The following is a 16,882-nucleotide window of genomic DNA, read 5'->3' as shown; positions in this document are numbered from 1 at the left end:
AGAATTATCTCATCTAATTTGGTATGTCTAATAGTTCGACAATTTCGGAATCGTACAATCTCACAGATAATAATCCAGTTGTCTGGCCTTCTTCTATGTAAACAACCAGAGCTCCGAAGATTCTGCTAAGTTCAATCGCATCCCTCTCAAAAAATCCGTTGCTGCTTCTTTATTCTTTGTTTTTCTAATTTGAACATAGAGGATTCTCGTCGGAACCACAACCTCCGATTTAAAACTTATTTTACGGGTGACTCCGGCACCGGTATCATCATGCAAGATTTCCAAGTATCCGTCTTCCGACTCATACCGATTTAAGCAGTAACAACTATCTAAAAAATAAATAATAATATATAATAATATTAATTGATTATCATGTTCTTGATTTATATGGAGAAATAAATTGTAAATATATATTATCTTCATATACAATCAAAATATCAAATAAATGTTAACATCCCAGCCATACGATAACAGTTGCAAAAAATAATACCCAAATATAATTATTATATGAATTCTTATAATGTATCTCTATTTATATAATGGAAAGGCTACCCAAGTCCAGAGCCCCCTACACAACATTAAAAATAATAATAATAATAATAATAAACCAGAGAAAAACGCGCGGGACTCCTCCGATGCTTTCCCATCTACAAGGCAGAGCCCACATAATACTTCTCCAGGGGGATCCTATTTTTGTTAATTAGCTTATGAAGTCCAGTTATAAATAACGTGAAAAGGAAGCGCTCAAATCATATGACGGCTGTCATTTAAACATTAGCGTGCAGCAAAGAGCAGCACGCTTGCTAGATAATTAACTGTAAAAGAACAAAAAAAAAAAACAAACTTGAAGTGAAATCGTAATTCAATATGGTCCCGATTACCTCGGATGATTTAATAAAGACTGCATGGGAAGAAAGCCCTAAATAAAGATGATACACAATAAAGCAAACATAAATTGATTTCAAACAGCCAGATCAAAATTTGATGGATGCAAGTACTAAAAATGCTAATTTTTTCTGGGATATATTTAGTTAGAAAGAGTTGGGCTCTAGAATAAATGAGTGACTCCACTCCAACTATTTAATTGAAGAGAGTCACATTTCTGTTCAAGAGCCCAACTCCCTCCAATCACACAAACCCTCAATGTCTCTGTTCAGAATGTAAGCTGAATCCAACAAGTTAGCATATCTATCTTAGAAAGAGGCATAAAACTGTGATCTTAAAGCATCATCCTGGGCAAATCACAAGCACAACTGGAAGAATAATTGAAGCATGGATGGGCTTATGAAGAAACCAAGGCTGTCATTCAAGTATTCTGATGCAGGAGACAAGCTGCCTCCATCCAAACCTAACTTTCATTGACTTGCCCCCAGATCTTCGTAATATCTTCTATCCAGATCCTATCATATATTGCTATAGGAACTTCTAGCGAATCATCACCTGAGAATAAAGACAGGCATATTGCTTTCCAACCCAATAACATAATGAAAACTCTTCAAGTCTGCTAAGACCGTGATTAGGATAAAAATGACTAATAAAAAGATGTGAGATAACTCACTTTCGGCATGAAGTCATCAATACTGCATTGTCTATTAGTGTTATAAATCTGTCTAGGAAGCCACTTGTGCAGCTTAACAACAAAACTATATCCTCTAAAGATGGACAATATCCAACAACCTGAGTGCAACGCACAGCACCGTGTATCAACGTGCAAAAAGGAGTTCCTCTCTGTACCAACAGCCTTCATGTTCTATAGGAAATTCCCCTTCATTCCTCATCACAAGTATAGAAACTGTCCCAAAAAAAAAAAAAGAATCATGTGCAAAAGCAACTGGAATACCTAGCCATCCACCTTGTATAATGGAAATGGATTTTGCTTTTAATGTCATATATACAACATGCAGAGGTAGAAGATTTGAGTTATAGAATGTCATAGCTGAGTAAACAAGGGAAATATTTTGCAAGGAAGATCAACAAAGACCTTGATTTCCATGAACCAACAACTACACTTCCTTCAGTTGAGCAACCTCAACATACTGCTCAGCAAGCTTTTTCACCTTCTCACCTTCCTTGATAAGAAAACTTGCATTTTTGTCCTTGTAATGGTATCTCATAACTTTATCGGTTGTTTTCACTACCGCCCACCGGTACTGATCAACTGTTATCACGCCGCTTTTGCAAAGTGGCCTGATGTGTTCCTTGATGTAAGCCTCCACCTACAAATAAAACAAGATTACTGATTAGTTTATAAAAGACAGAGACACTGATTACATGTTTTCCATGAAGCATGCCTTCTTCATGTATTGTAGATCTGTCAAAAGATTTTGCAGTACTCCAATAGATCAATGATATTATAAATGCGTAGCACGATTTCTGACAGTAGATCTCAGGTGTGATAGAAATTCTTGGTTTTCAAGATGTTTGGGTCAGATCCAAACCTAAGGGCCCATTTTTTTGCGGATAAATATTATGGAAAGTTGGTTAACTTCTCCATTTACCAACTTACCTATGTTCTCACATTTCTTTAGGTCAGTAAATCATGTTTCCATGAATAGCATTTATCCATGAAATGAGAGGAAAGTCTTACCTGCCTAGGAGGTGGATAAGTTATTTTCCAATCAACTAGAAGAGCAACATTTATATTTCATTCCTAACATACCCCTAACCCATATTAATAATATAATAATACATAATACTATCCTATATATAACATAATATAATATTATTATCAGATAATAATATTTTATTATTTTAATATAATATATGATTATAATAATATGATGCTATAGTATAATATCTTATTTTATTATTATAATATAATATAATGTAATAATATATTATTTTAATATATATATATACTAATATTCTATCCTATATTATAATATATGTTTTATTATATTATATATTATATAATTTATCATATTAATTATATGTATAATATATATTATCTATATTTATGAATATATATTATATATTATATATTATTATATATTATAACATATAAATTATAATATGTTATACTATATTATTATGTATAATAAAATTTATATAATAAAAGATAATATGAAAAATATGAATAGATCTTAGCAACTTATTTAGAAAACTAGTAATATAAAAGAATATGGATAACAGATTTTTCAGTCATTTTCCAATGCATAAAAAAATATGAATAAATTATTTTTTTGTCTAAATGTTGCTTGGAATATACTTATCCAGAAAAATACAGATTTAAGTTTTTTACCCTCAAAAGAACGGGCCCTAAAGCTTACAGTATACCTGCACGTTGGCTTAGTTAAACACTTGTGAACAAACTATAGAGAGGATGTTTATATCATTCTGGTAACAAACACCAATACATGAGAGAGAGACTAAGTACAATGCATCATGAACAGAATACCCTTCTTAGCTTCCATCAGCAAGGAAAATGGTTTGTTTTTCAGGATTAAAAGATTCATATAAGATGTAGAAGAATGAAATTATCAAGTCATGAAGAAGGCCGCAGTATAATCAGGTATCAGTGCAGTTTAACAAAAGAGGCAGTACTGCCCGTTAACAACAGCATTTCTTAAAATACAAAACAAAGTTTATAAAGCTTGTTCTTGGTTAGTGAACACTTAAGGGGTACAAATATTTTTTGTTGGTGTCACAAGATGATGATCGGGAAGGTACTGTTTTCTGAATCTGCTTTGCATCATGATTTCTGCTAATGAGTTTGTATCCAGCTATCTACTTATTTTTTTTACATTCAACAACAGTTCCCAAATATATGGTACATCATCATACTGCATATGTTGCTCCATCGCATAATAAGGAATCTAGGGAATGGAAACAAAAGAACTGGAAACAACATCAATTCTTCAATTATCTAAGTTATACACTACTGCTAGCAAATCAATGTAGCAAATATCACATCTATACTCGTGAGCATGTTTGCAAATGTTGCAAAGTATCAACTGTCTCCGTACCTTTTTGGATATGGAAAAAGTGGAATCAGAGAATTTGTTACTGGTGGATTTTGATTTTCCCTCCTTTGGAGCATTTTCACCTATAGAAGAATGAGTTGGTGAATTACCCCCTCCAGAAGATTTATGATCCAAAAGTACCTTATTCTCCATGCAGCTCTCAGTATCAAACTCAGAAACAGTCACTCCATCCTTTGAGTTATCATTTTCTGTTTCAGGAGGAATTGTGCCTTTGGCTGCTGCTTCCAGCTCCATAAAATTGCTCCCTTCTCCAATTACTACATCAGATATTACATTCACCAAACGTTCCTTCTCTGGCTTATACAACTCTTTATACTCCGCCAAAGAAGGCTCTTTATGCCCTCTAGATGGTTCCAGCGTCAAGGGAGTATCAAGCCTAACATCTACTTTTGCATTTTCTGCATCATTTGCCTTTTGGTACTCCAGCAAGGTGAAAGAATCGGATTGTGCCTCAACAATCAAGTTATCATTGGTTGATTCTTCTTTAACAGAACTCAAAGGCTTTAGAGAATCAGAATCTGAAAATTTATCTGATTCTTCAAATTTAAGAGTAGAGAGAATAACCTTCATTCTGGAATCTGCATCTTCTGGTGGTAATTTGGATACTCTAGAAGCATTAGGCATGCTGGAATAAGCAATATGACCCTTGTCCCCTAAATCATACTCAAAATCTTGATATACATCCAACTCGGGATGTGAATCAACATCTAGGACATTCTCAAGACATTCCTTGTTGGCATTCAGGGAAGGATCATCTTCTTCACTGGGGTTTTTTACAACTCTATCTGGACTGCTTGGAGGAGTATCAGAAAGACCAGCCATCTGCAATGCTTCTTCTACTTTGCTGGACACTGTGGCACCAGGTTCCGCATATGTTTCTTTTGCTGAGTGATCAAGACCACATACATTGTTTCCTGTCAAATGGGAGGCAGTTGTTTCAGCTTGTGACTTTGTACGCTGAGACAGAACCTGTGAGCAAAGGTTTGTATAAACCAACTTGCTGTTGGATCTTTCAAAAATCGCCTTTTCTACATTAACTGCATCCGCAACAGCCAACTCAGTTTCTGCAGTTCTGCGAATAACTGATAGGTTTGTGCTTCTCAAGTAATTCTCAGTGATACGGTACAGTTGTGCCTGACATGAAAAAAGTTCAGTTAATTCTTTAATAATTCTCAGCTGGAGAAAGAAAATAAACTCACATAGAAAAAATAAACAAAGACAAAGTGGATACATTAATGATCACTGTTATGGTAAAAAGAATGTATTACATCTTTTTGGTTGTCCCTAAATGAGATGTCCATGATCTTCATCAGAGCAAATAAAATGTACTATTGCACATGTCCTAGTTTTTATGAAGGAATAAATTCAAGATATTTTATAGTATAAGTAAAATCAAGAGATGGTATGATAAACAGTTCCATGCAACTAAATACTATGTTTTTAAAATAGTACTTTCCTGCAAGAATTAAATACTGCATAACTATTTCAAGATGAGGGGAGGGGCGGAATGACCATATTGACAAGTTTCCAACTAACACAAATGAAACATATTACCAGTTAAAAAACAGGTTGAGTTGTTGAAATGTTGCATGAAATAATACACAAACTCAAATTGGTTTATTTCAAAGTAGGTGCTTTAACGCAGCTAAACTCATTTTGAATAGTCACCCTTTTAAACCATGCAGATACAAGTTCGTTGGCCAATAATCAATTGCAGACACAAGAACAGAAACTGCGATAAATGAATATGGAAGTTTGCACTCAGCCACTGTTAGGAGCATTGTTTGATTGAAATATCTGTATCCACCTTGTTGCAGCCCCCATCCCCCAACAACCCCCCGCTCCCAACCCTTTCCAGCGGATCAAATAAAGTGTTGTGCATGACAAATACATTTTGCAATCTAGTCACACACACAAAAAGACATACCTGTCTAACTGCTACAGGAACTTTATTATGGCGGCTGGATGCTGGCACTGGTCTCATATCCACAGGTAGTTGTGCCTACACATGTCAAATGATCCAAAACATTACAGCTTGGAGAAAACTACAGATCTATACAAATATAAATATATTATAACTTACTAGTAGAGGATAATTTCCCTGGAGCACGGCTCCATTTTCCTGTTTGTCTCTACTCCCACTTGAATTTGCTAAAGCATTCTTTCGGGCCAGAACCTCCAGTGCCCATTTCCTTTTGTCATTCTTTGAAGAACAAAACTGGTTAGCTGGCTCATTCGAATTTTGCTCTCTTCCAATAGGACCACTTAGCCAAGAAACAGGGGTTGATCTTGTTTTCGGTCGAGCTTCTCCTGTAATACATGGAGCATTCAACCTTCTTCCTGTGTTATCAAATGAAGGAACTTTAACTGGGGATAAACCCTTGGAAATTCCTTTGGGATTTTCTGCTTCCGCACTTTCATAAGTAGTTTGAGAATCTTTCCCAGGTAGATTGTTAATATTTTTCACATTTTGATTGTTGTCAATTGGTGAGCTTGCAGCAAGAGCAGAGAGGGGCTTGATATCATCCTTTCTTGGGAAAACTGATGCATCAGCTAAATATACTCTTGATAATATGGAATCTGTAGCCTCACCTTCTGGTCCCTGATCCATCTCCAAGTTCTCCAAGCAAGAATTTGAAGTTCTTTTAAAAAGCTCAAGAACAGACTGTACTGTCTGAGTCTTTTGAGGCTTCATCCTAGAACATCGGTACTTCCAGAACTCAATCTCCCGATCCCTGTCCCATGCACGCCTTCGTCTTCCAGTGGATGTTCCATATATTTTTTTGGTTAGGTTATCACGAATCTTTCCTTTTTGCAGCAATGACTTCCTCACTCCTAGAACTGAAGGATCAAGTTTATTAGACAATTCATTTTTAGGTTTGACCATCGCATTCCGAAATGCTGTCAGAAGTTCTCCGTCAAAGGCATTCTCCTGGCCAGTGCTGTTGGAGGTTTCATTTTCAACCACTTTTATCTCTTTTCCCAATTCCTGAAATAAAATGGATGATTCCTTGTTTCCAGCTCTTCGCATTATCTTTTTTACTCTCAGCCCAGCAGAATTATCTCGTTTTTCTATGGTTTTAGTTACAGGATTTATGCCTGCTTCACCATCATACTTTCTATGCTTGGGTTCCTGTACTATATCCATTATATCTGGAGCTAGAGCTTCCTCATATGGGGCACATCTTAAATTATCATCATCAGGAAATACTGCTGCTACAGAACAGGTCTGAGAGTTCTCCATAACAGAAGTATGATCTTGGCTTTCTGAAGATTGTATCTGAGAATTTTCATTTAATTTAGCTCTCTTCGCAGGATGCTCAGCTTCCACTTTCACCTGCGAGCATCCTTCTTGTTTGCCAATGATGTCACTTAGATGATCGATGCCTCTAAAGAAAAAAGACAAAAAAAAAAGGGCAACAGTAATGATATGCCCAACAAAAGTTAACCAACCAAACCTTTTAAACAAGAATTAACAACAAAGAAACATGAGAATATCTTCAGCTGGGGATGGTCTGGATGAAATCAATTAAAAAATAAAGCAACAAAACAAACAAAAAGTTGAGCATGATGATAACCATATGGCTAACAGTGAAAATATGAATCCTTCCCCATAAACATTGGTGACATGTTGAAAAGAGGAAGAATATTGGATGCTTGAACAGAAAGCAAAAGTGTCATATATAAGAACAAGAGTCATGTTTGAACTGAAGCTTAGTCCCGACAAACAAGCCTCATCCTATCATTTGCAAGCTGTTCTTAATTTGATCCAAGCTTTTGTATATTGTAGTCAGCTCTAAACAGAAACAACTTCAGCCAAGAGAATGGTCTAATTTGAATTCTAGAAGACCAGTTAGCAAAAGGAGGACCCTGATTGACTCTTTCCCTTTGGAAAGAAAAGCAGCATATGCAAGAGGGTGGAGATCCAAATAATGCACAAAAAGAGAGAGAGAGAGAGAGAGAGAGAGAGAGAGAGAGAGAGAGAGAGAGAGAGAGAGACTATTATGATAAAACTTGCTATATATAAGGGATGGTAACCATTAAGCTCACTTACGACAAACAACAGATATGACAATAAAGGCAAATAGAATTGCAAATTAGTTTAATCAGCATGCTGCACTTTGCATTTTGAGACTGCATAAGGTCTGTAACTCTGGACACTCTATGTGGACAGCACGGCCGTACAGGTCAGAACAGATCCTGAACTGGCATAAGCCAATCTGAATCAAGCAGAACCACCCAGTTTTGCTTGGTTCAAGGTGGTTCATTGCCCATCCCACTCCAACAATAAGAGGGGAGGTTCAAAAAAGGCCTCCAATGCCTTCTCAGCCCTGTCATGCTTTCCCGTGATGCTAGCAATGATGATTATAATAGTTTGTACTAAGGTTCGTTGTCTTGATACTAGACCCGGCACTAGTACCATCCTATTATAGTGTTGGTATGCAGTTCAGTATAGTATGAGATGCATACCAAATGTTGATACAGTACAAGATACCATATCAGTACAAGACCGGTATGGTATGATCAGGGTGTACCAAATGGTTCGGCCCAGTACGACATTCTATAGTTTGTACCATGTGTATCAATCGATACTGTGCTGTACCGATCATCGAACAATATGGCACTCGGTACCTGTTCGGCAGATCTTGCTTCCAGCTGTATCTAATGCACAAGTTGGTGCAGAAAGGTCCGATATTGTTCACTTTTAACATTAGACATAATGAAACATATAAAGAAAAGATTTATACCTGACATCTGTCTCAAACTTCTCCATATGTTTCATTGTCAAACCTCTAGAATTTAAATCCTTTGGATGTATAGCATGAAGTATATCCTCGTTAGTGCTGGTGACCACATCATCTACTGCAAAAATTTGAACAAGGAAACCATTTTAAGAAGGCACAAACAAGTCAATCAAGCTCATGACTTGAGACCCCATCACCAATGGATGAGAAATTGGATAACCATAAAACAGGTACAAGCATGCTCAGTTAAGTCATTTTATCGTGTACAAAAATTCAAAAAGAAAATCCTGGACGGGTATCTCAGTCAATTGGCTGGAAATGATGCACAGTTTATCATTTTGTTTTAATATTATCAAATTGTCTGGCCATTCTACAGATTACTCTAGATGAGGTTCCGAAAAAGTATATTATTCAAAACATTATTATTCTTACAGGGTGCTAGTACATGGCCCAATGAGTGACATTTCTTACTCAACAGTCAAGCAAGATCATTTGTTCAAGATTGAAATTTGAGGATACAATAATACTGGAGAATAAAATATTCTTCTGAATGGTGTGCATTGCTTCCAATCAATAAATTTTCAGTATTATCATCAACCATGTTGTCAGCTAAAACATGGTTACAAGGAGCTAGTTAAGTCAATTGTCTGAGATTCATAATCATATGACTAACTGGAAATGACAAGGATTTTTGCAAAAGAATAAATAGCTAGGATTCATAAATTGCTAATACATACCTGATGAAGGAGAGGTTACAGATATGTCAAGATGAGGAATGGTATCGCATGTGTTGTTTTCAGACAGTCCATTTTTATTTTCATCATTGTCGCTTGACAAAGGACATGAGACATTGTATTCATTGAAATTACAAGAGCTGTGTGTAATCTCTTCTGTATTTTTGGCCTGGAAACCACCATGTATTACTGAAACACAGGGAGAAGACAGCATCGCACCTTGTGATTGGTCTAATGATGTATTCAGTATATCATCAGCTTGAACTACAACCATCTCAGATGCTGCATATGCTAATGAATTTTCTGTCGGTTCAACATCTGGTTGGATGACATCCATTTTAGATGACATATCCAACAATCCTTCAGAACTATTCTCAATCTCTTGAACCGGGGGTATGGACCCCTTATCATCACTGCACATCAAGCTGTTACATATAAGTTCAACACAACCACTCTTGTCAAGTGGCATATCAAGTTTGGTATTACCGGCATCAGAATCAGATAGAGATGTTCCATTTTCTTTGCCTGTAGTAATATCTAGATCATTCTTCAATGGAAAACTGGCTTCAGTCCTTGGCTCTCCCCCAACCATTGAGACAACAACAGCTGTCTCCCCAGCATCAGCAACAGATACTGACACCTTCCCCAGAAAGGAAGTGTTGATATTTGATACATGACCAGCACTTCTCAAAGTAAAATGCTTGCTTGGGTTTTGTATTGGGAGACAATCCCACTTCTGTTGCACTTCAACAGATGCACACCTAAGAGAAGAAAAGGCAAATGTAAAAAAAAAAAAAAAGGGTGCTGTATTCAGCATAGCTGAAAAACATAGCAATTTATAGCTGAAAAACCTACTAGTTGTGAAGTCAAGCAACATTGGAGTAGAAGCAAAATTGATGAAAATTTGGGCTACAATATCAGAACTAAGACAAAAGCGTGAACAATTATTGAATTACCTTGGGCACAACCATGAATTTTCGGATGTGCACTCAGGATTGAATCCAACACAGAAAGCATGATACCTGAAAAAAAAATAATAATAAATTGAATGTAAAGTACCAAAAAGCAACTTGATATTCACTTAGAATGAAAGATAAGAGCATTTCCAAGTGATGGATCAATAAAAGATAAATGAAATAATTGAAATTATAAAAAGAAAATAAATCTGGGTTAGCTAAACAGAGGCTTTGAACTAAACGATGGCAATCATAGTGGTGTAAAAGAGTGGCTTGCTGAATATTTGTCATGTTCATAGGATCATTACATGTTAAGGTCAAAGTGGGATTAATGCTGTATAATAAAACCTAGCTTATAGAAAGCAGCCATATGTTAGCTTCCACTATAAGCATTTCCACAATTTAAGTTACTAGATGTGTGGAATTCAGTGTAGTTCTGCAGATATTAATAGCCTCCTTTTTCCTTTCTACTGAGTCCTTACATATCATATTCGCCGGTCATCATTAGATGTATTTTAATTGTTTCTTTTTAAGGTTTACATAATGTTCCATGTATGATGTGTAATATCAGAAATAAATTGGAAAGCTGAGATGTGTTAAACTCCAGCGATTCAGATTAAGATGAGGATGAAATCCAGATGTTGAACTAATAATCTGAAATAAACTTAGATTGACAGAATATTTCCTGTTCTACTATGGCCAAGCAATTTCCTCTGTTTTCACTCTTAACTACTTTGCATCCACTGTTTTTTTTGCAGCCATCTAAGCAAGAGATTTTGCTAACAATTTCCATTTTAAAAAGAGTGCATTCAAGTGTCAAACATTTTCTCCATGCAACTTCTTCAAGATTGAGCTTTCCATGTACAGGATAGAGCGATGAAAGTCAAGAGATACCATATATCACATGAATCACAAGCAATTGATGTGTCCAGAGGTAAACCATCCTCAGTTGTTGACAGTCCGCTTCGAATTTTGCACCCATCACCATCCAAACAAATAACTGCCTGCAGAAGAATAACAGCATTAAAAAAAAATGCTGTCAGATAAAAGAATAAATATTCTCAGAGATGGACAAATGACTGCTTGTTGAACATCATTACATCTTCATCAATATAGTATGATGGAAAGGAGAGTGTATTGTTTTTCCCTTGAATACACCAATCATCATCTCTACATCAAAAACACAAAAAAGAGTTAAAGAACAAAAGGTTTTTGCGTTAAAAAACCAAAGACATATATCCATAACCTAGAGTTTAAAGCGAAATCTCAGTCAAATGCAAGACACTATTTAATGTCTTTTTCAGCAAAAATTTCTAATACATTGGATTTTGTCATAACAGAAACTTTGTTCAAGGAACTAGCTGTGAATAGGTGAACTGGTTGCTGACTTAACATACTACACAAAGGGTAAGAAATTTCCAAAAGGCCTTAAAACGGTCAAAATAAAACAACTAGTTCACTAATTGCAAATTGAAGTGTTTGTACAAAATCAATGCTGAAGTCAACAGAAGATTACTGGATATAAACGAGGGAAATGCAAGTTTTTGTCACATGAATAAGTTAGGCCTCCAGCAACGAGCTTAAGCAACAGGCTATATTGTAACCTGTAAGTATTTGTAATATCATTGCTTATCCTATCAAGCACCATTATCACAAGTAATTGTGATGGCAGCAATTGTGAGAAGAAAAATGTTAGAGTTATGTCAATGTTTAAAAGAAAAAAGTTGCTTTTCTATTCGATTTGCGATATGAAAATGAGAACAATATGAAATAATAGAACCAATTGATCAGTTTTTACTTAAAACAGGATAGCTAGAAAAGCATGTCTTACCCGGAAAAAGAATATTCCTCAGCTTTGATGCTTCCAGTGGTATCATACACCTTCAATCAATAAACAAAACTCACATACTATGCAGTAGTTTATGTCACAAAACTATAGTTTGGATAGGACTAGAAGACATGCATGAACAATTCCATGGAAGAATTCAATCAAGCAGACCTTGACCATTGCTAAGAAACTTATTTGTAACATTAACTCAATATATAATCCTTCCATGCACAAGTCAAAGGAATAGCAAACACAACAGCTTTGCAAAGTAGTAAAAAAATAATATCACTCACCGGAAGACATGTGATAAGCTGGAATTCATTTTTGCAAAGTGGACAGTGGTTTGTGATGGTAGCCCATTTGTCAATGCACTCAAAACAAAACCTGAGATTTGAGAGATTTTGTTATCGTTCCCAAGTTTTATTCCCGTCAAGCAATACCATGCATGTACACATGCAAGCAAAAATGTCATTTGTCTCTACAGAAGATATTAACTTAAGCAAGCACATCATTTACCTATACATAAGATGCTAACTTGAGCAAGAAAGCAAGCATGGAAGCAAGCATTTGTGTACGTATATACATGCATATGTATGTACATATGAATGCATGCATGTATGAAAGATACTTGGCCTTGTAACTCAGTTTTGGCTAAAAATCTGACACCTAGTCCAGCTTTATATTGGTTCCAAGCAAAAAAACTAAGTATCAGATATATTCGCATGGACTCACAGATGTCTTCAATAGCATTTTAGTCATCTGTATTATATTATAAAAACAATACTTTTGAATTTAGGGAACATTCTTTGTTTGTTTCCATCAGACATCTTTCACATTTTTCATCAAAACATGCCCATTTAACTCCACAAAAAGTTCCACTTCGTAAGGCACAATGTCTCCGGTTCCCACATACAATCCTAGAAAATCACGCCCCTCCATCCATCATTGCTTAAAAAATTCTGATCACTCACCCCTCCAAAAAGAGTCTTCCACCAACTTCCTGACATCCACACTGCCAGATTCCACTAATATCGGTGAATTTTCATCCCCTCCACAACCCCCCCCCCCCACAAAACCCACAAAAAAAAAAAAAAAAACAATTTGCAAATAGAGAATAATAGGACTATAAAAGAACTCATGCTCAAGATTTCTATTTGCCATGAAATTTAATATGCAGCATTTGTGCATTATTATTGTGCACATGCTAGTAATTTATTGCACAATTTGGATTAATTTCAGGCACCTTCAGGAGCAAAATTAGGACAAACTTAAAATTATCCCACCAAAGAGACTTCTATCCATTCACTGAAAAATACACATACTACTCATGGTGGAGTGCCTCCAAAAGACCAGACTCCAGAGGCTAGCTTTCTAAACCCTATTGAGAAACCACAGGTATCGATACCAACAGCAGCACACCATCATCATACACCCCATCAAAAACCATGTGAACATGGACAAACAAAATAATCACATATTATTCATTTTAGACATCAAAAGTTTAAAAATGAAAAAGAAGAATTAAGAAATGGCATCTCAGTATGGTACAAGGATGAATATCATATCATGAGTGGTATATGATACAAACTGGTATCATACAGGTCCAAATGAAAAATCAGGATCACAGCAAGTAATGGTATTCTAAACCTTGGCTGAGACTAAGAATCCACAAATCAATATCAAGTATGATGATATCGACATGCTGATGATGATAATTATTTTACAGTTCAGTATTATGGTGGTGAATTGCCATGTTGGGAAGAAAAGAAGGATTAAAAGATGCGGGCCAAAAAAATTTCAAAGCCCCTGTTATGGAAGATATTTATGCATTCTCAAGACCTACCAGTGGTGGCAACAGTCCAAAACCCCTCTGTCAATGACAACATATGTACATATTCCACATCGTTCATTCTCAAAAGCAGCATCTTCCTACAGGGAAAATTAAAATATATCATTCATCCACTGTATCAAAGCATACAAAAAGAAATCAAATTAAAAATTAGCCCATTTAATAATTCAGAAGTGATTGGAGAATAGATCTTAGATATCAGATTCAAAGAATAGTACATAAGTTGCACAATACTAGCTTAACAGGTATTCATTATGATTGTTAGTTCATATATTTGAAAATATACATCATGCTGACACCATCTTTAGAAAGAGTCTTATCAGATCTTCAACAGTTTCATATTGATGATGGAGAATTGAAAAGACAGTGCATCATAGCATCACTAGTAACATTGATGTCATAAAGAACATGTTCTCCTACATATGAGTCAATGTCATGCACTAAAAGTAACCATACCCCACATAGGCACATATCATTCATGAAAAGAACTGGCACCACGAATTACAGCTATATATGAATCTTGAGAAGGCTAGAAGCCTAGGATTTGAGATCACCTAAGTTTTATAATTTATTATTGCTTATGAAATTCTGACAAAATGCAGGAAATAAGGATTAGGACAACCAGCACTCCTGGCTATCACCAATTGCTAATCAAGCTTATATAGGAATTCTCTAGGGAACTAAATTTAACCGCTGGTCCCTTTAAGGGTTTCATCCAACCTCATAGTCCACCCTTCTCCACTTTCCCCTTCCCAATTCAAGTCATCCATTGCGCCTCTTATATCCATTACATTGGCATGGAAAAAGAAGTAGGCAAGGTTCGCCAAACCGATACCAGGACCTATATCAGCCAGCGACCAGAACGATATGGCATGGATCTATACCATGCCACTCCCCCGTATTATACCATTCAAAACATTTTTTTTTTAATTCTTTTGAACTGAAGTCGGCAAATGGTTTGTTGACTTCACTGTAGCAAGTCAGCAAACCATTTGCCAACTTCGGTTGAAAAACGGCAAAACATATATATAGGATCTTCTATTTTGTTTCAAAACAGGGAGGGGTTTCCAAGCCATTTCTCCCTCTTTCCGACCAATGTGGGAGTATCTTTGCCTCTCTCTCTCTCTCTCTCTCTTTCTTCCTCTCTCCCTCCCTCACATGATTCATCGAACTGAGGGCCAGAACCATGATGGTTCATCCCTAGTATGGTTCGATACACCCCGAATCTGACTGTTTGGGGCAGTATGGCACACATTGAATGTAGGTTTATGCCATTTGGACATCATTGGAATCTCAACTATGTAGATGTAGAGTGTTTATATTTTCTTTCGGAGGAAGAATAGATGTTCAGACCATCCATAAGACTGACACGTCATTTAATTACATTTTAAATTTTCAATATTTTTTTCATGTGTATTTTCTCCTCCTCTAGCAGCCATATATTGGAGTCTAGAGCAGATGTCCCTAGAAGACAAATAAAAAGGAAACAAAACATGAAAACATAATTGCTTCTATCAAAATGTATGATAAGTGAAAAATTGAAAATGCAGGGTAGGATTTACCATATCATCCTCATCTTTAACAACAGCTTCTTTTGATTCACTCTTGGTGTTTTCTTCTGGATCCATTGGTTAGAGAAAAGGAGTACTTAACCTGAAAATGAGATGTAAATCATATACTTATAGCATGTCAATTTAACATCAAAAGTTTGGTGTTAAAAGTGACTCTCGGCATCAAGCATCAACAAAAGTTGGCTAAGCATAGATACGATAGGATATGGATGGTTGTGAGATGTGAATGGAAATGCAATAAGGGCAATTGATTATTTGTGAAAACACACTGTATTTGTTTTATGGATATTTAGTTCGTTGAGAAAGGAGTTTTCCTTTATGCCATTTGGAACAACAAAGCAAAAGTCTAAGTTACAATAGAAGCATAATCAAGTAACCTTCCTAAAAAAAGTAGTAAGATTATCACCAAGCATGTCTGTGTATAAGACTACATTCATACACATTATATATGCTGCCCTTATCCAAGCAACCCACATCTATATCTTCATATTCTTTCCAATTCTTGTGTCAATTAGTTTTTTCTTGTTTTACCCATATAGTTACCATTAGCTAAATCAACAAAATGCTTCCAGCAGCATTTGCTTCTAATTTTTATCAAATTCTTTGCTGTTTTTTCCTCTGCAGTAACTAACCCGTCTTGGCTTAAGCTCTGACCGCCACAGAGAACAAAGAAATCATCAGTAATATTCACACGTTCGGCTGCTTCTTTCCTTTCGCAATTGGTTTCTTAAAGAAATTCAATAAGAAATCTTAGCATCATAGAGTTACAGGCAATTTGTTAGCTTGAAAAATTAGAGCTCCCAGTAATCTTCATGGCAAACGGTTCCAAGCAATGCGATTATCGCACGTTCTTTAATTTTCCCAAAAAGCTGAATTTTTTCTAGAACACACATATCAACATATTTAAGGTCCAAGAAATAGGAAAATTTCTCTTGACAAGATTGATAGCGTTAAAGTTTAAACCGCATTTGAAAGAAAATTATATCAATTAGAAAAAGGGGATGAGAAGGAGGGATCAAGCAATCAGATGAGAAGGAAAGGTTCTTGACCGCGATATCAAGGGGAAGGAGGTTCTACCTTCGATCGTCGGCGACGGCGAGGGACGGTGATCGTTCGGTTCTCCAGCGGTCGGTGACCGTTGGTTTCTTGGGGGAGGGAGAGAGGGTGGAGGGAGGGTTAGGGCTTACCATGGAGAAGAACTTTGGATGAGAAAACG

General features: G+C 36.0%; 1 protein-coding gene across 1 annotated transcript; it reads right to left on the bottom strand.

Moving 5' to 3' along the window:
- Window positions 1-1,820: 1,820 nt before the first annotated feature.
- Window positions 1,821-16,882, bottom strand: LOC105042712 (uncharacterized protein At4g10930). The gene is made up of 14 exons (XM_010920018.4): window positions 16,744-16,882; window positions 15,658-15,748; window positions 14,090-14,175; window positions 12,540-12,630; window positions 12,250-12,299; window positions 11,519-11,588; window positions 11,313-11,422; window positions 10,419-10,484; window positions 9,466-10,223; window positions 8,732-8,846; window positions 6,067-7,372; window positions 5,911-5,985; window positions 3,966-5,117; window positions 1,821-2,216 (listed from the first exon to the last, which is right to left on the bottom strand). Exons 2-14 carry the CDS (start codon window positions 15,721-15,723, stop codon window positions 2,004-2,006), a joined length of 4,158 nt encoding a protein of 1,385 aa, XP_010918320.1. The 5' UTR covers window positions 15,724-15,748; window positions 16,744-16,882; the 3' UTR covers window positions 1,821-2,003.

This window comes from Elaeis guineensis, chromosome 2, assembly GCF_000442705.2.
Source record: "Elaeis guineensis isolate ETL-2024a chromosome 2, EG11, whole genome shotgun sequence".
In the NCBI taxonomy this organism is placed as follows: domain Eukaryota; kingdom Viridiplantae; phylum Streptophyta; class Magnoliopsida; order Arecales; family Arecaceae; genus Elaeis; species Elaeis guineensis.
Note: the sequence above shows the minus strand (reverse complement) of the source record. Positions and strands in the feature narration are given on the sequence as shown.